Source organism: Antennarius striatus, chromosome 23 (genome assembly GCF_040054535.1).
Source record: "Antennarius striatus isolate MH-2024 chromosome 23, ASM4005453v1, whole genome shotgun sequence".
Lineage (NCBI taxonomy): Eukaryota > Metazoa > Chordata > Actinopteri > Lophiiformes > Antennariidae > Antennarius > Antennarius striatus.
Window position 1 is genome coordinate 11,196,597 of NC_090798.1, and position 14,689 is coordinate 11,211,285.

General features: G+C 45.4%; 1 protein-coding gene across 1 annotated transcript; it reads right to left on the reverse strand.

The window, feature by feature from the left end:
* Positions 1-9,830: 9,830 nt before the first annotated feature.
* Positions 9,831-12,966, reverse strand: LOC137590312 (cytosolic beta-glucosidase). Its single transcript, XM_068307847.1, has 6 exons — positions 12,912-12,966; positions 12,427-12,645; positions 11,524-12,323; positions 10,889-11,012; positions 10,492-10,680; positions 9,831-10,417 (listed from the first exon to the last, which is right to left on the reverse strand). The coding sequence occupies exons 1-5, from the start codon at positions 12,964-12,966 to the stop codon at positions 10,493-10,495; spliced, it is 1,386 nt and encodes a 461-aa protein (XP_068163948.1). The 3' UTR covers positions 9,831-10,417; position 10,492.
* Between the last annotated feature and the right edge of the window lie 1,723 nt (positions 12,967-14,689).

Below are 14,689 nucleotides of genomic sequence, written 5' to 3' on the forward strand. Positions count from 1 at the left end.
ATCATCAAAAAGTGCTTGTTTGGTGATAATAAGGGCCTGGGATAGAAATCTCAGCTAAAGGGAGGGAGGGGACTACCTGAAGTAGCAACGGAGGAATCCTTCCTCTGCTTACCCAAGCATTTTCTGCCTCTCTGCAAAACGGACGGCCACAGCTCTAAGACCCGGCTTAGCCCAGAAATAGAAGGAGATAGGAAAAACTGTTATTAGACATGGTTAGGGGAAAGAAATAAGATAAAGAATGACAAACAACTTAAAATGTGCTTACGATGCAAGAGGCAATTGTGAGGGAACACAGGAGGAAGAACTGGGTCGCGGTGTCTTGTTTTTATCTAATTTTGTCGCCTGTAATGATAAACATGGAAGTCAAATCGCTTCAGACGGGAAAGCTGTCAATTCGTGAAGGACCCAGGGCGAAAGGCTTTTGAGTGAACAAACTTTCATGGGAATTACTTTGCACTCTTTCCCTACCGTTTGCAGCCTGAAGCGTTGGGCACGTCGCTAACAGCAACCTTCAGCCCAAAGGGAAAATCACAGCTCGTGAATTTTCCATCTCTTCTTTTTTTTTTTTTTTTTTCTTTTTGTAGTAGGTCAGGGGGGGATGGCGCACCCAGGGGGGAAAGCAGGACAGCTCACAATTCAATATGAAACATAACTCATGTCACGCTACATGGGAAGAAAGTTCATGCAATACATAAATTTGGGGTCATATGTTACAGTTCTAGCAAGGGTCATACTCGATAATACCCCAATTGCTATGCAGCGCTAGCAGGCCTTATCTGCGCAGGTTCTCGATGGCGCATGGAGCATCTTCCTCGCCTCCTTCTGCAGGCGCTTCACGTTTCTTGTTTGTTTTATCTATCGCCATTCAGCTATTTGAGTTTGACACTAGGTTCATGACCACTTCAATTCACCTCTCGCTATCTGATGATTCCGTCGCTCACATTTCTTTAATGTATTCTGAGGAGAGAGCGGATACGTGTGGGGGAGAAGGCGCACATCCCATCTGATTGCGAGGTCTTCCCTGATGAATCACGCTGCAGTGGACAGCAAAACTTTATCAAAGGATGCTTTCCATCCCGCTGCAGTGATTAATCAGAGGGAGGCTTTATTGTTAACACACAAAGCTACTGCAGATGACTAGAAGACTCATAAAGTAAAGTATTTATTCACCCTGTCTGCCAGTGAGACAAGGCCTCAGAATAATGGGACGACGTGTCAAAGGAAATTTTTACCATCTTTGTTTTTGGTCTATTTTTCTAACTTGAGTGTTTCGGTGAAGTCAGAAAGAAGGAAGAGCAAAGATTGAGACCAAAACGTCTGCCTTTCCAAAAGCATTTTATCCGTTTTGTGCAGATTTCTCCAACGGTCGCAAGCTTTACCTGTAGGACAGAGAGAGAAGAAGAAAAATAGACTGAATGAAATAAATATCTGTTTAAAAATAGCCTCTCAGCATGGCAAGGAGAGATTTGAAGATATTATCCTCAAAGGCTGCTGTGAGTGAGGCCGGGAGAAGGGAAGGCTGTCTACAGTGAAATATGAAAGGCACATACTCCCTGACAGCCCATGGCTTCTCCTGATACTGCCAACACCAGCCCACTGGAGTGATCCATAGACTCTTTGTGGAGACTTGTGATATAAATGCTGAGGGCTAGATGTTGAAGATCCTCAGCTCACTGCCGCCCCAACCTCCCTCGTCATCCTTCGCCATCGCCTTGCCTGCCACACAGGGGCGGGGGGGGGGGTTTGTTATGTTCCCTCTCATGCGCCTGCCATGAAAATATCAGGACGGTAGACAGGGGGCAAGTCGACTGACTTGTCCTTGTCCCTTTTCAATTTGACAAGGCAAGCAGCCTTGGGGACTTCCAGTCTATTTTCAAATTGACCATTTATAATCAGTTTTCTAAAGGAGACAGAAAGGGGGGTGGGGGGGGTGGTGGTGGAAGAGTTGAGCTGGCCCCATGTTGTTGTGGGAAGGTATAGCGCTGGGGGTTGGTAGATGATAATGTAAAAGCGTGTTGTCAGATGTGTCAGCAGGTAAGATGAATGACGAATATAGAGTGGATGCGTAAAAGGGGAATGCACTGCTGGGAATTGACCTCTATTCAAAAAAGGGAAGGTGGGAAAATGGGGAAGGAATCTTTATTCTCAAGCAAATAAACATTCATGGCCTCTCTTTGAGAGATGCGCCACCTCCCGATGAACCCAGATCGGGAGGAATAAGTCGTCCTGGTGGCGGCCAAAACCTTCCAAGAAGAAGAGGCACCCGATGTCGATTTTTTCGACACCGACGCGGCTGCATATATCAGCACCTGCAAGGTCAGGCCGACTCGGGCGTGGCAAGCGTGGCACGAGGCGTCGGAGCGTTCTGTCACACTGCTTGCTCCGGCGGCACCACGCGATGACATTTCCACGAGATGGCCCTTTCTGAATTATGCGTCTCCGCAGAAGGGAAAGTAGGGAAAAAAAAGCTCATTTTATGGGTGTCTGCTTCTGACCTGAAACCGCCACTTGTTTTCATCTGCGCCTTTTGCTGCTTATGCAAAACGGCGCGCAGGGTAATGGGGGAGCAATCAAGCCGGCCTGCTGCTTCTGTTCTCCATTCATAGCCACCTCTCTCTCTCTTCGGGGTGGAACGACTCAGTGTCACCTCTACGCCGGCCCCCGTCCTTTCCCAAATTAATCCCAGTTTGGCCATCAAGCGCCGGGCCGTCCAAAGGGGCAGGCGGCAAGTAATTGACATTCTCAGGTGCATGAGTTTTGTTTATGTAGTAATGCTGAGCCAAGTCCTTTCGCCGTGGATGACAGCGTGCCCGGTTTGCGTACGCCACTTGATTCGGGAAGCGCCGCATGACTGACTGTTCAGCAGCCCGTGGCCATGTGACATTTCGACAGAGGACATTTCAGTAAAGATCACCTCAGGTGTCAAGCAGCTTGGAAGGTGCGGCGGCAGGAGGTCGTTTGTCCAGTACATCGATTCCACCACGACCCCATCGCCCTCTCTAGCTATTGATCCATCCCCACCCCAAGACCCCAAGACAATGCCCATGCCACACCAGGGGGAATTAAGGCAAAGGCATCAACGTGCAGGGCCTTAAACACTTCACACATCACTCTATGAAACAGGCATTGCACCAGACATCATCTCCGAGGTCAACCCCAACTATACTTGCTGTCCATTTTGGTTATTGGGATTAAACACGGGGAGCGGGAAGTTTAGGACAAACTGGGAGAAGGGGAATGTCCGTATGTTGTTACAAGACAACAGTGTGTTGGTGTGTTGGCGCTCGCACATGGAATGCCCTTTCCTAAATGCTTCCCGAGGCACATCTCCCGTGCCTTTTAGCATGTCACCCAGGGCCATGAATCACCATTACAGCACCTACATTTTTACCTGGACTCCTCCAAGGCTTTTTCATTAGGGTAAAAGGGACCCTGGACAGGAACGGACAGGGGGGCTGTCTGTGTTTGTGAAAGGAAGGGTCATGGATTTGGGTTGGGTGGGTTAATTACAATAACAAAGGGAGGCCAAAAAAAAACTAAACAGGAAGACACGCCATGACTGGGTTGAGCTGCTCTCATTTGTTTCAATAAGGTAAATTGATTCCTATGTCCTCTGGTGCCATTTGCATCGCATCTATTTAGTGTGCACCTCCCTTTCCTCCATCATTCCCTCCCCCCGCCCCCTACATTCACTTCACGTGTGGAGGGCAAGACAACATCAATGTGGATGCATTGATATTCTCAGAGAGCAGATGCGTGAGACCACTTTCACGGACGTCCAACCACAAGCATACATTTATTAAGATGTGTGTAAAGATATTTATTCTCCTCATTACTAGACTGCAATGACTTTTTTCTGTTTTAGATAGTCGGGGGAGATTGTTTTGTGTGTCGATGCACATAATATATCACCTATATTACAGGAGGTTCAGTGAGGTCACCCAAAAGCATCTTTACGAAGTCTAGACAAACAGGATTGCTATCATTTTAGCACAGGTGTCTATAAAATAGCCTTTTCTTCAATTGATTTGTGGGAAGGTACCTATTTTTTATCGCACAAATAAATAATACATTCAAAAACCATCATAATAAATAGAATTTCACCCAAACTGTCTTTTAATCTGAGCACAGCAGTCTGAAGGTTCTGCCACCCAGACAAAAAAGATCTGAAAGCAAAGTCAACTTTATGGCAACTTTGGGTTCCAACTTTGTTTTCTGTGAGACAACTGATCCATCTCACCCCCCCACCGCTGTCGTAGCTGGGACGTTTGGTGGAATAGGCCCCCTAGCGCTGTCAGTGAATGCAGCATTGCCCACAGGCCTCAAACACAACCCGCAGTCTGGGTGGTATCCATTTGGTATCCCTGACTGCCTGCCTAGCTGCCACAACACATGCCCCTCCACCCCCCTACCTTTTGGTACAGCGTGCTGTCTGGTGTTAACACATACACACTCCCCACCCCACACTGCCATCATCAGTCACCATCAGAGCAGATAGCGGCGGCTGTCGGCTAGATGAGTGAAGACTCGGACTGTTACCTGAGCGGCCGCGTGAAAACGGACCCGCCTTCCAGAAACCGCCTTTAAATTCAACCGCAAATACATTTATAATGCACAACTTCAGCGTTCCGTGATTTTTGCGACTCCGGCTTCCTTCAAGAAGACGACGCATCAAAAGGCTGAATCCTCAGTTCATGCTATAGCTTAAAAAGATAACTCGTACGGTGAAATTGCCACCAACAGGATCAGAACCGCCTCATGGAGTCAGCAATGAGCAAATCCTGTTAAATCCTTTTTAATTAGGCATTATTTAGGCAAATCCCAACCGATGTGAACAATGTAATAATATAGATTCTCGTGAATTTTAAAAGGGGAGTGCATATTAAACCCACAAAATGATTTCCCTCCCTATTCCAATGCACCCAGGAGGATGATCTTATTCCGGACTAACACAAACGTCACAGATTTGCACAAATATACGTCGTACTACGAGCTTGTGTTCGACTTCTGTGCACAGACGCACACGTCGAGCGCACGCCATGAGATTTATAGCAAGAAAAGCCACCCTCACAAGGCAGCGAAACACACCGAACAGTTTGCGAGCAGCCTTGAACTCTGACTGATTCGCTATTTGTTACCTCGAGCACTTGGCAAAACAAAAATGGCTCCAGCCCAAACACTTGAGAGAGCTTATTGCTCATGTTGCCCACAAGTTCAGCGCTGTCTGGCTGGAACAAAACCGTCGCAGTTAAGCTTCTGGGACGACAAGCCAAAAATACAGATTTGAAAAACAAGTGTAAATGCTCAAATTGATAAGACCGGTAGGTAATTATTGCGTTCCCCCAACTGTCTTTGGCAGAACATTCTTGTTGCATCCAGAAGCACAATCCTGCCCAGGTTTGGGCACCAAAGGTGATCCAACATGCCAACGCTGTAGCGTATGCCACACATTTATAACGACCTTATTAACCTTATTAATCCTCATGATAAGGGGCTTACATGCTCCAAAACTTCCAAAGCCACGTCCACCTGTTCCACACTCGAGATTGCCCACCTAATATCTGCAGACGCCCTCGAGTCGCCCAAGACAATTACAACTCTAGCTTGCATCGACTGTGCAGAAGGCGGATGGCGCCGTTCGGAGCAGAGGCCGCTCCCGGCGTGGGCGCCTGAGAAAGCGGGTCTGATTGGTATTAAGTAGTGAGATTATAAAGCCTTCTCGTAAGTCAGGTCAGCTGACGTTCATTTGAATGCATTACCAGAGTCCAGGACTAGATAATTCTCTCATTAGCACCACTCATACCCTGAGTGACAACACAGGTGAGGTGGGAGCATGTCGTACAACGTTTAGTTAATTAGTCCGTGCGCACCATTGCTGCGTGCCCTATGCCGCCGCCGCCGTCTCCAGCAGCATAGACTTAAAGCACTCGCAGTTAATCAAACATGAACCGGAGGGTTTGTCAAGTGAAGAGTTTTCCACTTGTTGCAGAAAATGGAAATAATTTGGTGTTGTGTTTGCGTGGATCCCAACCCAAGCACAAAACAGTAATGGGGGCTAACAGTATGTCCGTCTACCAGTGTGATGAACACCGTCATGCCGTTATCATGGCTTTTTCGTGCACGGCGCTCCTTCTGTAGGCATAGACGACCCATTCCAAGGGAACAGGAACACGAGGATTCTTAGTTTCAGGTGACCGTGACCTGATGGAAATGTAATCATTAATGTAATGTTCAATTTCTGCAACTAAATCCCCCCTTCCTACAGATCCTCGATGGGTAAAAGCAAGAGTGAAGTTGATTCAACAGAACTTTATTAACTTTCACATCCAATCGATTTTAAGGTGTAAAACTAAGATTATTGGACATGAAAGTTTTGGGATATTTAAAGAAACGTGATCTATATTCCGCAATAATTTGCATGATGTGAATCCTCAGAGGATCACTGCATTGGTATCAATATGACCCCAATTTTTGGGACTGTCCATGGTTCATACATACTTTGGGACAACTTAAGGATAGACTTTTGGCGCTTTACGAAGCAAGGCATCTTAGAAAGATTGTTCAGTTTCATTGTTAGCTTTGCAAATAACGAGGTTGTGCAAAACCAGAGAGAAGTTGGGTCTTGGATCCAAAGGCAGCGTAGGAATTACGCCCCAAGTTTCACCCAGATAATCCTCACAGGGAAGCATTTCCTGCCTCTAAAGTTTCAGGGGCGTTTTAGTGCAGATGAATGTTCTATGTTGATGACATTGTGATCACATACCGGGAGCGTGAGGTTATATCCACGCCATTAATCTCCCTCTGCTTGGATCCGGGCCTAATAACTACACCGCCATCACAGTTATATTCACTCTGGCTCTAAAGGCACCATAAAATGTCTTTCTCACTTCCTTTCACCGGCTCTCCTGCCACCGTTCCCATGAGACACCGGCTCATTGGACGCCGCACACGCTCACGGAAACAGGGGCGGGAGGGGGAGTTCTCGCCAACACGCTAACCCTCAATACCAATCTCTGTGGGTTCCCCTCCCAGTCTCTACCCCCAACTGCGCACACGGGGTTAGTTGAATATTCAAGGGGCTTTCAATTTTTCAGGCAGGTCTGCGAACCCCCTCCCATCACGCGGCGCCATCACACTCAGGGGAGTTAGAATTTCAACAGTCGTTAGCCGGGTCATCTGGAGTCCCTCAGGGAGGGGTGCAAAGACAAAGATTTGAATTGGCTTTCTGTCTGTCTTTTTTTTTTTTTTTAACTCTCCTTTCGTCTCCCCCTCGCTGTTACGGCTCCATCGTCATTCTACTTCCTGTCTGGAAATCCTGGTAAAAATTCAACCCCCCTCCTCTGGAGACCTCAAAGCGATGATGTCATGCTTCTCCCGCCACAAAGCTGTGAAGACGCCGGTTACGACATTTATCCACTTGTATAATATTCTGTCGCGGGATCAAACAGGGGATGTGAGGAAGATGTCTTCCAGCTAAAAGACACGGGGAAGAAGGGAAGGAGAGGAGGGAGACGTTTCTTCTCCTTCTTCTTCTAACTCTTTTGCACTAATGTGAATTCCGAGGGAAATGTCTGGCGAAGTAGGTCAATGGGATTTAGAAAGTTTGTTCAGTTTTCTCTCTCTCGCTCTCTCTCCTCATACTCTCTTGTCAATAGAAAATGAGAAATGAGATTAAGAAAGAGGAAGATGATGAGCTACGGAGGCAAAGTGTAAGAGAGAAAGGAAGACAGGCCGAGTGTTGGTCCGGGGAGGGGAAGGGGATTGGGGGATTGGGGTGGGGGGTGGGGCCTCTCGGGTCCATCGCCGGCTGACGGAGACTACCGGACAAAGCGAGGAAGACGAGGGGAGATTTGTATCTGCACTCTGGAGGGAAAGAGAAGCTGATGTCTCTTCGTCTTGTTATTGAAGCAACAATTTAATCATGCAGTCAAACCCCCACCCTACCCCCGTCTACCACTACCATCATCACCCCCCCCCCACCCCAGAGGGAGATACACAAGAGGGTGATCTGTAAGTACAAGCACACCCCTTTTGCACCGACACACAACGTTTAGCCTTCCCGATAATTCACAATCAAGACTCAACAGCGGCAAATGACTTCATTTACAGGAAGTAAATGAACCCCCCCGGTTTTTTTTTTTTTAATATTTCATGGTAGAGTTTGGTCAAATACAAATAGGCCTCTCTCGCTAATTTGCCAGAATGTTCCTCGGGGTTGGATGTGATTGAATGTTACAATTAAAACGTGCTAATTCATCCTCAAAAGCAACTTATCTATGCGCATGATATATTTAGCGCTTAATTGGAAAGCACATTTAGAAACGGTTCCTTCTGTAATTTCCTAGATCGCAGGGGCCTAATCAGAATTAATTCTGCCTGCCTGTAACAGGTCGGATATTCGCAGATGGTAAATTAAAGAGACTTTAAGAGCAAATTATTTAAATGCTAATTAATGTTTTTTAAGTTTCCAAAACCTGCAAGGCGCGCACGTGTTATTCCTTTGGTTTCCTGCAAAACAGCCGATTTCTGGAAGCTAACTTTTCATTCCATCGATTCTGCAGCTCTGGTGGTTCTTTTCATGCAGCTACCTCCAGCCTGCGATGGAGGAAGATGGAATCCATCAATACTGGGAGACAGTCTCTGGAATTACTAATCAACTCTTAGCTGGGAATTCAGTCGGCCCAGTGGCTGCATGGCTGATGATAAATCTAACTCTGTGCTTTGTGGTTTTTGCCTGACACAGGTGAGGAAGTTTTTATACAACATGTTGATTCGCGTTTCCGTCCCCGAACAGACACATATCTAGTATTTAGCGAGTCTTGAGTGTTGGTGTCCCATGTTGCCGTCATCCTGCTGAGATTTAAAGATCACCAGAAGCTCCTGACAGAGCCAGATATTAGATGAAGCTCATTAGCGTTGAAATAGTGTCAGATGTGGCTCAACTTTTCTGCTCAAAGCAGCCCGAGAAGTTCTAATGCGAGCTGCGGTTGGCATTATTCATGTTTCCACAATAGTTTGTTATTCATCATAAGACAAAGGAGAATCTCACTCGGCTTGACATAGATGGAGGAGGGCCACCAGGGTATTACTCACATCTGTTGAAAATAGTGCACACAGCCAACTGGATGTCACGATACACCCGTGCTCATGAATGCAAACAAAAGTCTCCCATCGCAGAATATAAATGACATTTTCCTTCACATCAGAGGCATAAATATTAATTGTGTTAAATCTGTGATGTATTGTGGTTAGGGAGCGGCTTTAGTTGTTGATTGTTAAAACAACGAACGCATTTTTATTAATCAAAGCAGTACATCATGAGACCCCACCCTGTGAAGTGGTTGGATTTTTTTTTTTGGAATCTGCAGTTTCTCTTACTGCCACCAGGTGGCGCAGTAGGCTTAAAAAACAGGTTGCACTGAATTGTTCGTCCTGGTTTGGAGATTGTCTGGATCATCAGAGATCACTTCAGTGGCTTTTTCTCCTCCCTGGGAAACATTAACACTAACAGGACTGCAAAAAAGACTGAAGTACAGTTTTAGGTTATACCGTCTTCTAGTCTATTTATGCTTTTGATGATATATATTTTTATTTCGGCCGTGTACCTGAATGCTTTGGCATGTTCTTAGAATATTATCATAACGATGGGCCCATCAGTGTGGTACTCATATCTAATACGACACGCTTACCTCCGTAAATCTGCCACACATTGTTCAGCACTCCATATAAATAATCCTGTCGTGACCACAGCATGCAGGAGGAATCATCGGAAGGCTTTTCACTATGTTCCCTCTTTTATTTCTTTAAGCAGGGAGTTTGCACAGCTGTCCATAAAACACAAATGGCTTTAGACTCTCCTCCTGTGGCAGGACATCTGTTCCGTTCAGCTGACGTTCCCGTCGAGTCTTTTGGGGAAGGCCTAATGCCGTTATAATAACCGAGCCGACAGTGTGATAGGGAAGGCAAAAAGGATGACCGAATGGTCTGTGTGAGGTCTGCTTTGGTGTCCCGCAGTCAGCCGGACTGAAGCTGAAGCTGTTATAGAAACATGGATGCACGTACTATGTGCTATTAGTCACATTAATGGGGATCCTTCTGCTGCAGCCTTGTGAAAGCGCTCGGGTTTATACTCGCCCTGGCCCTGAGAGCGAGGGACTCCCCTCTCCATAAACCACCAAGCTGGGCAGGATGGAATACCAATTTCCTCTCTGTTAAATCGACCGAACACACTTCTTCTGTTTGAACTCTGTTTGAGTTTCAGCGACAGTTGCAGGACATTAAATTAAAAAAAAAAAACAAAGTCTCATGGGAGTTTGCATGTTTGTCTGCGTGGGATCCCTCAGGGCGCTGTGTTGGTCCTGTGATGAACCGTCCCCTCCAGAAAGTGCCCCATCCCAACTGAAGGTCTGCCTCGGCCCTAGTAAAAATAAGCAGCTTCAGGAAATGGATGACATAAAATTCCTGTCATCCATATCTTCTCATCGGATTTACCTCACTTGTGTTTCAAGATAATCTTCGCATACTCTCGTCCAGACTGGTAGATGGTTCGACTCAGCTTTGCGTCCTCAAAGTTCACGTGGAACAAGCCGAATCGGACGCTGTACCCATCGGCCCATTCGAAGTTATCAAGCAGGGACCAAGCAAAGTATCCGCCGACGTCGACCCCGTCTTCCTGGATTGCTTTACAACAACATAGCATTAACCAGCTGACCTCAAAAATGAAAATATACCTGTAGAATTTCATTCAAATTCAAAAATTTGATTTAAGGCCTAAAAAATTACTATTATTTTGAATATTGTGTAAAACAAAAGTATTATTCAGAACTGCTGGATGCACTTTCAATTTAAATAATGCTGCTCTTGGCTGCGGTTCTTGTTGCAGGTTTACCTTTAGCCACTTCCATTATGGTGTTCTTGTAAAAGCCCGAACGCTCGGCGTCCTCCATCAACAGCGGTCCCACCTGAGCGAAGCCGTTCTCTGTGATGTAGACCGCCGGGTTGTTGAAGGTGTCCTGGAAAGTCGACGGGTAAATGTTTATTGTCGGACAAGGCATCTTTTTAGCTGTCAGGCGTTTGAGGGGGAGACAGATCGGTCCACACTGTGCCGTTTAGCAGCATTTCAACAGTGCCAACCTCAAACTAATGGCCTGTGACAAGTCACAACAGCAGGAAATTGGAATTACAAACACTTTCAGCAAAGTAACTGTTTCATTCAATGTGACAGCACTAATGAAGCATCAATTTGTTTCTGGAGGTGTTAAAAGGAGATTACCGCATATAAAATCAATAGCAAGACACTAAATAAATGTCGCAGTGCTCTCCCTCGATTGGATGGAGGTAATTTTTTCTCCTTTTTGGTCAGATTTCTTTGATGCCAAGGGGACAAAAGGAAATAACTTCACATTTAAACTGTGACTGAGTGAATTTGGGTGTGTTAAAGACATGTTTGGTGCCCTGTTTAGTGATGAGGACTTGGGGCAGACATGGCTACCCCAAGACATACACCAGTGCTGCTTTTTATACCTTGATATATTTGAGAAGATTGCGTAAACCATGGGGCGCTACAGCAAGCCAAGGTGGCCCCGAGATAGGCCAGGATGGATCCAGAACTTCCTCTACACCCCGGTCACTCTTCATGCTCATCACGTCAGATCCTCTTCCTGGCTTCACCTTACGTGACGTATAGTAGTTCAGTGCAAAGAAGTCAGCTGTGCCCAAAACGGGGGGCTCATCCTTGAAGAAACTGGGCAACCTTGAGCTGCCGTTGTACCCCAGCTTCTTACTTTGGTCATCGATGGCGGACCTCATTATTTCTGGGTAATCTCCCGTTTTAAACACAGGCCAGGCAAACCACCCTAGGGTAAACGCGAGGAGGCGTTCACAGGCATCGATGTCTTCGCTACATCCTGACAGTGACGGCTCAAGCCAGTCGCTATTGATAGCTAGAGACACTTTACCCTTCTGCTTCGCCCTGTAGAAGGAGTCGTAGCTGTGCCAAGCCATGGCATGGGCACGCAACATGTTGTGAGCCACCAGGTAGGCCGAAATCCCTGGTTCTTTCAACCCCGGGGCGTGGATTCCATCTTCGTAGCCGAACTTGGCACAAACATACGGCTCATTGATGGTGAGCCAAAGTTTGACCCGGTTTCCGAATGTTTGGAAACAGAACTTAGCATAGCTGTCGAACAATTTGACTATCTCTGGGGATTTCCAACCCCCCTGAGCTTGAAGAGCTTGAGGAAGGTCAAAATGGTAAAGCGTGACCATAGGTGAAACATTACAGGCCAACAAATCATTGATCACCTTATTGTAGTACTGCACACCTGAAAGGAAGATACACACAGTTGTCAATGGCTAGCAAATGGTAAAACCGCACAAAGAGCACAACTTCTTTGATTCCAGGACTCTACGGGGCGTTGGAAACACCTTTCTGATTGATGTGCTGCGTCGTCCCATCAGGAAGGAGGCGAGCCCAGGAGAGGGACAGTCGATAGTGGGTCAGTCCCAACTGCTGGATGCACTCCAGATCCTTCTCCCAGAGCTCATAGCTGTTACAGCTCACATCTCCATCCCCGAACGTCACGCCTGCCCGGTGACAAAAGGCGTCCCAGATACTCGGCCCCTTGCCATCCGCCTGCCATCCACCTTAAGATGCACAACAGGTTACTTAATGTCATTGGACTTTGCAGTCATTATCTTGTTACACATGCGGTCTTGGATGTCACTTAAAAATGCCCTTTATGTCTGGTGTGAGACTTTTTCAGGGAAGGGTCACAATGACACACACCTTAGAAATGAAAAGTAGCAGCATAAAAATACCTCACAATCACGATCGCTTTGTCAGAGCGACGTCTTCACCTGTGTGGTGCTTTAGGGTGTCAGCTGTCGAACACGTGCTTGTGGTTATTTACCTTCTATTTGATAGGCGGAAGTTCCCGCTCCCCACGCAAAGTAACGAGGGAACATGTCGAAGCGAATCGTTTTAACGCCTGTCTGTTTGTGTTAATGTTTACGTCAGCTGTTCGCCATGTAAACACGGTTCCCGCCGCAAAATTTAACGACAAATCTGTTCGTTTTACTAACAGTTCCATGTGTGACGTTTAGGGGGTGTAGTTTTCTTCCACTTCATTAATACAACGCAAAATAGATCACCCAATATTCTTTTTATTTGCTTTACGGTACACTGTTTTAATGATAATAATAATCAGAACACACTCGACGCTTGGTCTTTTGTGTTTTACCGCAATTTTAACATTAACGACTTGTGAAATATAATTTAACGAGGGGTATTTGAACGCACCACACGAACCAGTTTTACGACGTTCTCAGATTTTATCAAGGTTGCATTGCGACGGGACAGTAACCTACTTTTAAGAGTTTTTGTGTATTATTTTGTTAGTGTGGACGTGCTAGTAGAACAAAATTATGTTTAAGTTTATAAAATAAACATGGAAGTTCAGAATAGAACCATCATATTAGAGATTGTCATTATAAGAAGCATATAATTTTATCTGTCAGGGCCAATCACTGATAACATATGTTAGAGGATAAGTTTGCTTGATTATTTAACAAAAACAACAATATATGACAGAGTAACACAGTTTTAGTGTTCATGTTCTATTAAATTTAACAATAATGTGAAATGAAATCATGGCCCTATATATTAAAAGACTTCCAGCCTATTTGAACATCTTTTTTGTAGGCGGTGGTGATCAGCCTGTCCATAGTATATAGTATATTCATTCTGCTTTATTGGGCTACAACAATGAAGTTCTGTGCACAGACAAAAAAGGTTAAAGGTTGCTTGTCAAAGATTGTCAAGCCTCACGGGCACTGAAAACAAATACACGAGGAGGTGAAAGCATTATGGCCTGAGGCAAATGTTCCCGGGACGGTGATCGCTTCAATGTTATCCTGAAGTGACTCACTTGATCTGGTCATAACAAAGAAAACGGATTGCTTGCCAAAAGGATAAACAAGTCCTCTTCAGCTAAACTTCCTCACCATGTAGGAAAAGTTAAAACATTTGCACTACGTGTAGAATGTGAGTTAACAGCTAATGCATAAGAGCAACAAAGCAAAACTGTAACTGATCAGGGCTATGTCTGGACAAGGAATGAGGCCTACTTTGAGGAGATGACCCCTTCCGAAAGTGAAGAATGGCAGGGGCTCAGTCACGCTTCGGGGCTGCTTTGTTTCCCCTGAAAACCTACAGAGAGTTTAGGGCAAGATGGATTCCATGAAGTAACAGAGAAACTAGAAGAAAACTTTTGGAAGCTGATGTTTGGGATTTGACAAAGGCAATTGAAACAGGTGAAGGTAGGTATATTAGAAGTGGAGGCCTTTTCTCCTAGAGGACTTGGTGAAACTTCCTCAGGAACACTGCCAGATGCTGGTGCATCACCGAGGCGGGTTGTTGCGTCAAAAGTTGCTCATCAACGAGGACTTGAATCCTTTTCAAAGGTTTATATATATATATATATATATATATATATATATATATATATATATATATATATATATATATATATATATATATATATATATATATTTTTTTTTTTTTAAAAAATGTCCCTCTCACCCTTTCAGGGTGGTATCTGTGTGTCATCCTCAAGCTTGGGTCCTCTACCAGAGGCCTGGGAGTCTGAGGGTGTATATATATATATATATATATATATATATATATATA

Bases quoted from the DNA above. Each gene is read 5' to 3' on its own strand.
- LOC137590312 (XM_068307847.1), bottom strand. From the start codon at position 12,966: ATGTTCCCTCGTTACTTTGCGTGGGGAGCGGGAACTTCCGCCTATCAA. The intron at 12,646-12,911 runs GTAAATAACCAC...GTGCATCTTAAG, and splicing joins TTCCGCCTATCAAATAGAAG to GTGGATGGCAGGCGGATGGC. The intron at 10,681-10,888 runs GTAAACCTGCAA...GTTGTTGTAAAG, and splicing joins CATAATGGAAGTGGCTAAAG to CAATCCAGGAAGACGGGGTC.